This window comes from Eucyclogobius newberryi, unplaced genomic scaffold (assembly GCF_026437365.1).
Source record: "Eucyclogobius newberryi isolate DKJ021-1_F unplaced genomic scaffold, fEucNew1.0.hap1 SCAF_12, whole genome shotgun sequence".
Lineage (NCBI taxonomy): Eukaryota > Metazoa > Chordata > Actinopteri > Gobiiformes > Gobiidae > Eucyclogobius > Eucyclogobius newberryi.
In genome coordinates this window covers 4,866,923-4,876,682 of record NW_027315746.1, presented here as the reverse complement: position 1 = coordinate 4,876,682, position 9,760 = coordinate 4,866,923, and the positions used below count along the sequence as shown (strand labels likewise).

The following is a 9,760-nucleotide window of genomic DNA, read 5'->3' as shown; positions in this document are numbered from 1 at the left end:
CTCGCTCGTGTCAGATTCTTGTCGTGTTCTTTTGTTCTTTTTTGTGTTTTGTTCTTTTTTGTGTTCTTTTGTTCTGTTTTCACGCTTTGCACATGTTTCCAGAGCACAAAGCTCCGCCTGCACGTGTCAAAAAGGCCTGGATACATGTTTAAGGACGTATTTATGAACCTTTACTTCATGTTTACAGAAGCAGTCGATCAAATATATGTATGAAAGCGACGCAATGTAATCATTTAATCGAAGAATAGTGTATTTTAGGTGTGACGACGCCCCTAGCAGCATGTTTTTCTCTATTTTATTAGAAACAAGTCGGTGTGATGGCGATTTGTGGTAGAAAAAGCATCTGGACGTTTCAATTTACATCCACAAGTCTTTTCGTTTGTTTTAGATTCACCGAGAGCTTTTTTCAATCTAAAGGTGCTGGACTGAGAAGCAGGGAACGTGAACAGCCCGGAGTGAGATAAGCCCCGCCCTGAAGGAGGAGTTAAAGCCTGAAATGGGTGTGTTTTTTGTTTGAGGGAAGAAAGGCCTTCAGAGCAGAAGACATTCAAGCTTCTCAGTTCATCACCTTCAGATTGAAAATAACTTCTTCCCCCCATATTTGTGATATGATTTTATTGCCGGATAATAATTCAAATGTTGCCTTATTTTAGAAACTTTAGAAGAAAAAATAAATACTCCGGGTTCTTTTTTTCTCCAAATGATCATATTTTATCATCAGAAAAAACTTAAAAATATAATCCAAAATTAAACAGAAAATAACAAAAAATAAATTATTGTCACATTATCAGCCACATTTGGGAAACTTTGACTCTTGTGTTTTAAGTTCTGCTGTTGATTCAAGATAATAGAACTTTATTTAAGCGCAATAAGAACATAATAAAAGTCATGTTTAGTGTATCCAGGCCCTATTTGAACGTGGACCGAGTGATTCGGGTCCGTGCAGCGTCCAGGAGTTTCCCCTTTACGTTTAGTCCCGGTTCAGACCTTTGTTTTTGTTGTTGACAGTTTCAAAACGTGACAATTGTATTTTCATTGGTTCTAGTGCACGGCTCACATGCGGATATCTCACTGTCCCAGAGTTTTTTAAACAAATAAATGAATGAAACGTGAGACTGTCTTTCTTTAAAAAGCCTGTTGAAGTTAGACTCAAGGGAATAAACAGGTTTGTACGAGTTTAAAGCTTTAAACAAACGCTTTGTGTCGGATTTAATCTTCACGTTTTCCATTGATCCTTTTTTGAGCAGGAAATAAAGCACAAAACAACTAAACATTCAACAGACGGAGAAGGAAATCTGCACAAAGTTGAGCTCTGAAGTCAATAAAGCATCAAAGAATAACACAATAGTTCTACATTAGCCAAAAGAATTTAAATTTAAAAAGGGAACGGCTTCTTTTTGATGGTTCTCCACATTTGTGAGGATCTTATCTAGTGTTTTACCCGCTCTGACTCTGACATGAACATATTTAGTTTTAATCTATGGCAAAATAAAAGGTATGACAAAAGAAGGCAATAAATAAATAAAATAATAACTGTAAATGTTTGATAATGTAAACATCAATCGCCACGTAACCATGACAGACCCTTTAAAAGTCTGTAAACAAACACATTTAGCTCTAAAGTTGTTATTTCATACATATCTCTATTTTATATCTCAAAATGGCGAGTTTAGAATGAAGGTCAATCAAATTACTTTATTTTTTTTTAAATCTTTTATTATTTTTTACTTCCATTTTTTTTACATCAAATTAATTATTTTTTTACATCGATTTTTTTTAATCCAATTTTTTTTTTTAATACATTTTATTTTATTTTACATCGAACTAAAACTAAATGTAATGGTATTAATATACAATGAATATTTTACTAGATTCGATGTAAAAAAACAACGAATTCAATGTAAAAAAAAAAATCGATGTAAAAAAAAAAATCGTAATAAAAACACAAAATAACTTTCATAGTTTAAATTCACTTTTTATCCTGGATCTATTACAGTGTTTCCACTCTAACAGCAGGGGGCAGTGTCGCGCCGCTGACGCATGCGCTGACGCCTCGCTCTTCCGGTTTCCTACAGAACTCCAGCTCCCATGATGCACCGCGGCACCAGAGCTGCTCAGCTGCTGCTGCACTGAAGGACGAGCCATGCTAGGTACGATCTTCTGTTCACGGCGCTGTTTTTACCGTGAATTACGATCATTACGAACATTATTTACACGCGGAAGTCTGACTTTACGGTGCAATCGTTTCGAGACGCACTGTTCATCCGCAAAATGTGCTTTTCTTTAGCAGATTTAGTCAAATGTAGCTCTTTAGCGCTACATTTGCTTTACTCTTAGACAAATACATGATTAATCTTCATAATTAGTCACTTTCAAACGCGTGATGTATGTTTATATCCGTAAAAACGGTTAAAAACATCAGAAACGTGTTCATAACAAAGGGGCGGGGCCGGGACCGTGAAGGACCAATCACAGAGCAGACGTACACGAAACTAAAAACGTCTGAATCGGTAAAAATAACGAAAAAGTGCTGCTAATCTGAGTAATTACGCACATTCAGTCCGTTTCACGTAACAAACTACAACATAAACGCTCAATCCCACCGTGTGATGTCATCAGGTGGTCGTTCATTTTAGAATATGAGCCGTTTAATGACGTCAGACTTTCTGGATGATACCACGTGACACAAACAGACGGATGACATAATAATAATGAATATTTTTTGCATTTACGAGAATATAATGACTTTATTTCAGCTTCTTAAACGGCCCAAATTATGTTTTTCTGGATTATTTAATATTTTGGAGTCATAATTTTCATCAATAACTCACACTTTATCCACAAACATGTTCTGACCTTTGACCTCTGACCTGTCCCGCTCGTTTCAGTGTGGGTTTGCTACAATCAGGGAGCGCCGGTCGCCGTGGAGATCGAGGACGAGGCCAGCGTGCGCGACCTGAAGCGGGAGGTCGGAGGTCGCCTGGGCGTCGGCTCAGACGGCCTCCGGGTTCTGTTCGCCGGGCGAGAGCTGCTCAACGGCGCCACGCTCAGGGTACGAGGTCACATGACGACCTCACGGGGTTTATGACCTCATTCTGACCTCAAAGTGTGACTAAAAAGTGAGATTTAGGGACGTTTTATGAAGTCAATTTAACTGAGAATAAGAAGGTTTATTTATGTTCTACACGTCCAGCAGCTGTTGGTTCTGTTTGATCAGATGAAGAATGATGAAAAAGAGGCCTTGGTAAAAGGACTAAACTAGGACTAAACCAGGGCTAAACCAGGACTAAACCAGGACTAAACCAGGACTAAACCAGAGCTAAACCAGGTCCAAACCAGGACTAAACCAGGTCCAAACCAGGACTAAACCAGGTCCAAACCAGGTCCAAACCAGGTCCAAACCAGGTCCAAACCAGGACTAAACCAGGTCCAAACCAGGTCTAAACCAGGTCTAAACCAGGTCCAAACCAGGACTAAACCAGGTCTAAACCAGGTCTAAACCAGGTCCAAACCAGGTCCAAACCAGGTCCAAACCAGGTCCAAACCAGGTCTAAACCAGGTCTAAACCAGGTCCAAACCAGGTCCAAACCAGGTCCAAACCAGGTCCAAACCAGGTCCAAACCTGGACTAAACCAGGACTAAACCAGGTCCAAACCAGGACTAAACCAGGACTAAACCAGGACTAAACCAGGTCTAAACCAGGTCCAAACCAGGTCCAAACCAGGACTAAACCAGGTCCAAACCAGGACTAAACCAGGACTAAACCAGGTCCAAACCAGGACTAAACCAGGACTAAACCAGGACTAAACCAGGTCCAAACCAGGACTAAACCAGGACTAAACCAGGACTAAACCAGGTCTAAACCAGGTCCAAACCAGGTCCAAACCAGGTCCAAACCAGGACTAAACCAGGTCCAAACCAGGACTAAACCAGGTCCAAACCAGGTCCAAACCAGGACTAACCGCTCACGTTTGGCTTCTCTTAGAGCTGCGACCTCCCGGAGCAGAGCACGGTCCACGTGGTTCTGCCCCGGACCGACCCCGGAGCCCGGGACCGGGGTCTAAACCAGGACTACGTGAGTCTGACCCGCGTGGACCTGAGCCCGCCTGAAGACCCTGAGTCCAGAGACGGCCCACGGGAGCTGAGATCAGAGGACGGCCAGGGCGACGAGCAGAAAGGTGAGGAAAAGAGAGAGAAACAATTTAAACTAATGTGATAAAACAGAAAAAATCATGATCTGATTGTTTGAATTAGCTTCAGTTTTTGTCTTTTTTTCTTCTGTATTTTCAATGTTTTTTCTATCTCTAAAGTATTTACTTACATGTACCGTATTTTCAGGACTATAAGTCGCACCTTTTTTCATAGTTTTGGCCGGGGTGCTACTTATATTTATACTTATACTTATATACTTATACTCCGGAGCGACTTATATGTGATATTATTTGTTATTTTCACACTTGCAACTGCATTTCATACTCCAGCAACTTGTATATGTTTTTTCTTCTCTATTATGTATTTTTTGGCTGGTGCGACTTATACTCTTGAAAATACTGTAAATCTCTTCTCTAGTTCTTGCTCTTGTTTGTTTACGTCATAATAATAAGTTTAGTGTCTCTCTCTTTCTTACGTAAGACAAACACATGAAACAATGTAAACAACACGGCGTTCTTCTCTCTCCGCTGGACACGCCCCTTCATCCTTCCCTTTCTCCCTCAGGGCGCAGTTCCTTCTTCGTCTTCTGTAAACGCTGCGGCGGCGTGCGCGAGGGGAAGCTGCGCGTCTGCTGCAAAACCTGCCGACGGTCCACGCTCGCGCTCACTCAGGTCAGAAACCACACGTCCCGCGCAGAGACCGGGCTCGTTCTCTCGTCGGAAACGCCCCCGGGGAGTCGCCTTTCGCTTCTTTCGTTTCTCGTTCGTTTTTCGTCGATCCTCGCCAATCACTCCGTTTTTTCAGAGCTTAAATTGTGACTCTGCGGTCGAGCACACAGCGGTCACGTTGCCTAAGGGCTACAGTGTTGTGCCTTCGAAAGAGTCATTAGTTATAGTTGCCATAGTTACCTAACGCTAAAAGTAAAAGCGTGAGGAAAGCAACTGATTACCAGATGAAGTGAACTATGAGAATCATCTTAACGTTCTAAAATGGCCTCATGTTTGTCTGTGGAGCAGGTGTTTTGCTCAAATCAACTTAATACGACAAAATGGAACTTAAACAGTTTGTCAGTTGTTGCTCCGCCTCCAGCGTCATCAGCGTCCGTCAGAAAAGTTACAGGAAGCGTCTTTAACCGATTTGAATGTGAAATCAAAAATATTTTGTGACATGATAGAATTCTGTTGCAGACGTGAAATCTTCAGTGTCATTAATTCTGTTCTTTTTTCATTCTGGTTTGAAGCCATTTTAGTTTATTTTGTCCCAGTAAAATTTGAATATGATTAAAATAATTAAGATAAATCTGAAAAGGTATAAGCTGAACTTGTACTTTACATTTCTATAATATAAATGAAAACCACATGTTTAGCTTTTCATGATTAAATCCAGATTAAAGTCACATTTGAATGTTCACGTTTGTTCTGTACGTGAGCGCAGTTCCTCTTCCTCCCTGCAGGGCCCCACCTGCTGGGACGACGTGCAGGTTCCGGGTCGGATCTGCGGAGTGTGTCTCTCGGACGGCTGCGACGGCGGCGACGCGGTGAGGCTCAGATCATCCCACTAACACTGTAGGACCCCTAGAACTGTAGGACCCCTAGAACTGTAGGACCCCTAGAACTGTAGAACTGTAGGACCCCTAGAACTGTAGGACCCCTAGAACTGTAGGACCCCTAGAACTGTAGGACCCCTAGAACTGTAGGACCCCTAGAACTCTAGAACTGTGGGACCTCTAGAACTGTGGGACCTCTAGAACTGTGGGGCCTCTAGAACTGTGGGGCCTCTAGAACTGTGGGACCTCTAGAACTGTGGGACCTCTGGAGCCGTGGAACCCCTGGAGCCGGGGAACCCCTGGAACCGGGGAACCTCTAGAACCGTGGAACCTCTAGAGCCGGTTGTTTGTGTCACTCGTCTCATCTTTTATGCGATTATGAACCTTTAGCCGTGGATTGTGGTCGTCTCCCGCTTCTTATCGGCGTAAAACATTTCTTTAAATTGGACGTAATCGTTGTTTTGTGGCGTTTATAAAAGAGTGAGTGACGGTGGCGGTGACAGTGGCGCTCCTTGTATTCGCAGGAGTTCTTCTTCAAGTGCGCGTCCCACCCGACCTCGCAGGACGACCGCTCCGTGGGGCTGGACCTGGTCACTCTGAACAGCCGAGAGGTCCCGTGTATCGCCTGCACGGACGTCACGTGAGTGTCGCGCACGCCGCTCACCACAAACACGCTGCTCGCCACAACCACAAACACGCCGCTCGCCACAAACACGCCGCTCGCCACAAACACGCCGCTCGCCACAAACACGCCGCTCGCCACAAACACGCCGCTCGCCACAAACACGCCGCTCGCCACAAACACGCCGCTCGCCACAAACACGCCGCTCGCCACAAACACGCCGCTCGCCACAAACACGCCGCTCGCCACAAACACGCCGCCGGAGCCTCTTTGTGACGTCTGTTTGTCTCAGGGACGTGGTGGTGGTCTTCCCCTGCACCGAGCGTCACGTGATCTGCCTGGACTGTTTCCGTGGTTACGCTCAGACGCGGCTGAACGAGCGCCGGTTCGTCTACAGCCAGGAGCTCGGCTACACGCTGCCCTGCCCCGGTACGGTCGCCAAGGACGACGACGTGACACAAACGTCTGATCCAGGCCATTATTACGACTCGTTCTGTTTGACTTGTTCAGAACTTGTGATATTTGGGTTTCGAAGCGTTTGTAAGAAGAGTCTGTGTGTTTCAGCCGCTTGTGAAGACTCTCTCATCAAAGAACTGCATCACTTTAGGATCCTGGGGCAAGAACAGGTGAGCCTCTCCGCAGATCTGAACAGTAACTTGACTAACTGCCTGTTTCCATGGAAATGGGAAATGTTCAAACTCACTTCATGTACTTGCTGCAGCACGAACACAATCAAGCCCCGCCTCAGGCATAAGTCAGACGCTTAGTTAAAACTGTCCTTCTGAACAGTCTCCATGGCGATGGAGAGGTTTAATGCCCTACTGTGTAATATAACAGATTCCATGGAAAAAAGAGTCAGGAAACATGTGGGTGTAATTCCTCATCCGTCCAGGAGGGTTCCATTGTAGAAAAAGATTGATTTGTATCATCTGGACTCTGGTGGGCGGGGCCTTCTCACAATTGGATAAATATCTGAGTTCCGGGTCTTGATTCTCAGATTGACAATGACTCTTGGATGAGAGTCAAAACGTTTTGTTTTTCCTTAAACAGAGTCCTGTTTTCTACATTTCAGCGTCATAGAAACACCCAAAAGAGCACAAACATGCTTTAGGGGGCGGAGCTTTAGGGGGCGGAGCTTTGTTGTTGTGCGTCTTCAGGAGCAGGAAGTGGTTCTCATGATGATTTGTGGTCCGCAGTACGAGCGCTTCCTCCTCTTCGGTGCAGAGCAGTGCGTCCTGGGCCTCGGCGGGCTGCTGTGTCCCGGGGTCGGCTGTGGGGCGGGGCTCGTGGCCCAGAGTCGCAGAGTCCAGTGTGATGTCAGAGTGGGCTGTGGCCTCGTGTTCTGTAGAGACTGTCGTCAGGACTACCACCAGGGGGCGTGTTCTACTGTGGAGGGGGATGGGCCGGCCGCACAGGCCACGCCCACTGGACAGGTCAGGACGAGCACAGTTCCTCATTGGTCGCTCTGTGCGTGTTTACTGAAGACGTGATGTGTTTGACCCTCAGAGTTTCCCCGTGGACACTGAAGCGTCTCTGCGCTCGCGCTGGGATCGAGACTCACTGCAGTTCATCAAAGAGTCCACCAAACCCTGTCCACAGTGTGGCGCTCCCGTGCAGAAGAACGGTAAAGAGAGACATGAGTTTAAGTCCCCTCAGGAGACACATGAGTTTAAATCCCCTCAGGAGAGACAGGAGTTTAAGTCCCCTCAGGAGAGACATGAGTTTAAGTCCCCTCAGGAGACACATGAGTTTAAATCCCCTCAGGAGAGACAGGAGTTTAAGTCCCCTCAGGAGAGACATGAGTTTAAGTCCCCTTAGGAGAGACATGAGTTTAAATCCCCTCAGGAGGACATGAGTTTAAATCCCCTCAGGAGGACATGAGTTTAAATCCCCTCAGGAGAGACATGAGTTTAAATCCCCTCAGGAGAGACATGAGTTTAAATCCCCTCAGGAGGACATGAGTTTAAATCCCCTCAGGAGAGACATGAGTTTAAGTCCCCTCAGGAGAGACATGAGTTTAAGTCCCCTCAGGAGAGACATGAGTTTAAATCCCCTCAGGAGGACATGAGTTTAAATCCCCTCAGGAGGACATGAGTTTAAATCCCCTCAGGAGAGACATGAGTTTAAATCCCCTCAGGACGACATGAGTTTAAATCCCCTCAGGAGAGACATGAGTTTAAATCCCCATGGCTGTGTTCGATCGCAGGCATGTTTGATATTTGCAGTGGGTCGTTGGGTCTGAGCGCTGCTGAGTGAAAGAGGTGCGACCATAAACACAGATCTGAGCAGCAACAAGCTCCTCTGACGCCTTTTCTCAACAAACCACACAGGAAAACCAGAAAGGTTTTGTGGTCAAACCCCCTGACTTCAAACCTTGAAACAAAAACACCCAAAAGCTTCTACTGTGATGTAAGATGATTTTAATGTTTGATCATGTGTTTTCAGGCGGCTGCAGTCACATGACCTGTCCTCTGTGTCGGACCGAGTGGTGCTGGGTCTGTGCCGCGCCCTGGAACAGAGACTGTATGGGAAACCACTGGTTTCACTGAGCTGCAGTTCAACAGGACAATCATGTGACAATTATGTAAACCATGTAAATTATGTGACAATCATGTAAATCATGTGATAATCATGTAAATCATGATTATAACCACTGCACTCGAAACCTGAAGGAAACGACCGACTCACTGTAAATGTTAAAGTCTTTAAAGTGGGCGTGTCAAACTCCAGCCCCCCTGATAGATAGTTTCTGATAGATATATAGTATATTTATCCCTAGAACGACAAGTCCCACTGGCCTTTGCTGCAGCCCCTCCCCTAACTCTAACCCTTGAGTTAATGTGGAGCTAACGTGGAGCCAACGTGGAGCCAACGTGGAGCCAACGTGGAGCTAATGTGGAGCTAATGTGGAGCTAATGTGGAGCTAACGTGGAGCTAACGTGGAGCTAACGTGGAGCTAACACAAACACAATTTTCACTAAGATCAGCTTTAACTATAAAAATACTGAGCTCATATTGAGTTTTTCATATCAGAAATCACATCACACGTGATTCATGCTGCAGATGCATGAACATGGACTTGCATCATCAGTGTCCACAAAGAACTATTACTACGCTGTATAAAGCTATTTACATCTTCTGTCCAAAATGAGTTTGACACTTCTGTTTTAAAGCTTCATAAATAAAGTTGCTGTGGCAGTCTTCAGTCGACATATTTCTACCATCATTTATAAAACATATCAAAGTCAATGGAAATGACATTGTTTTATGTATGTCGACTCTTTTAACTCTGACAAACTGTAAATGAGAAATAAACATGTATTTTTTCAAGTCTCTTCTCACTGTTTCTTTCCTGGATGTTCTGCAGATAAATATAGACGTCGTCACGGAAATAAGTGACAAAGGAAAAAACATTTAACATTTCTTCTGAAAACACCAAA

The 9,760-nt window shown here is 44.7% G+C and overlaps 1 protein-coding gene across 1 annotated transcript; it reads left to right on the top strand.

Moving 5' to 3' along the window:
• Positions 1-2,061: 2,061 nt before the first annotated feature.
• Positions 2,062-9,650, top strand: LOC140355960 (E3 ubiquitin-protein ligase parkin-like). Its single transcript, XM_072440629.1, has 11 exons — positions 2,062-2,150; positions 2,889-3,052; positions 3,986-4,178; positions 4,717-4,823; positions 5,606-5,689; positions 6,223-6,338; positions 6,613-6,749; positions 6,885-6,946; positions 7,517-7,753; positions 7,827-7,944; positions 8,766-9,650. Exons 1-11 carry the CDS (start codon positions 2,144-2,146, stop codon positions 8,867-8,869), a joined length of 1,329 nt encoding a protein of 442 aa, XP_072296730.1. The 5' UTR covers positions 2,062-2,143; the 3' UTR covers positions 8,870-9,650.
• The last annotated feature ends 110 nt before the right edge of the window (positions 9,651-9,760 follow it).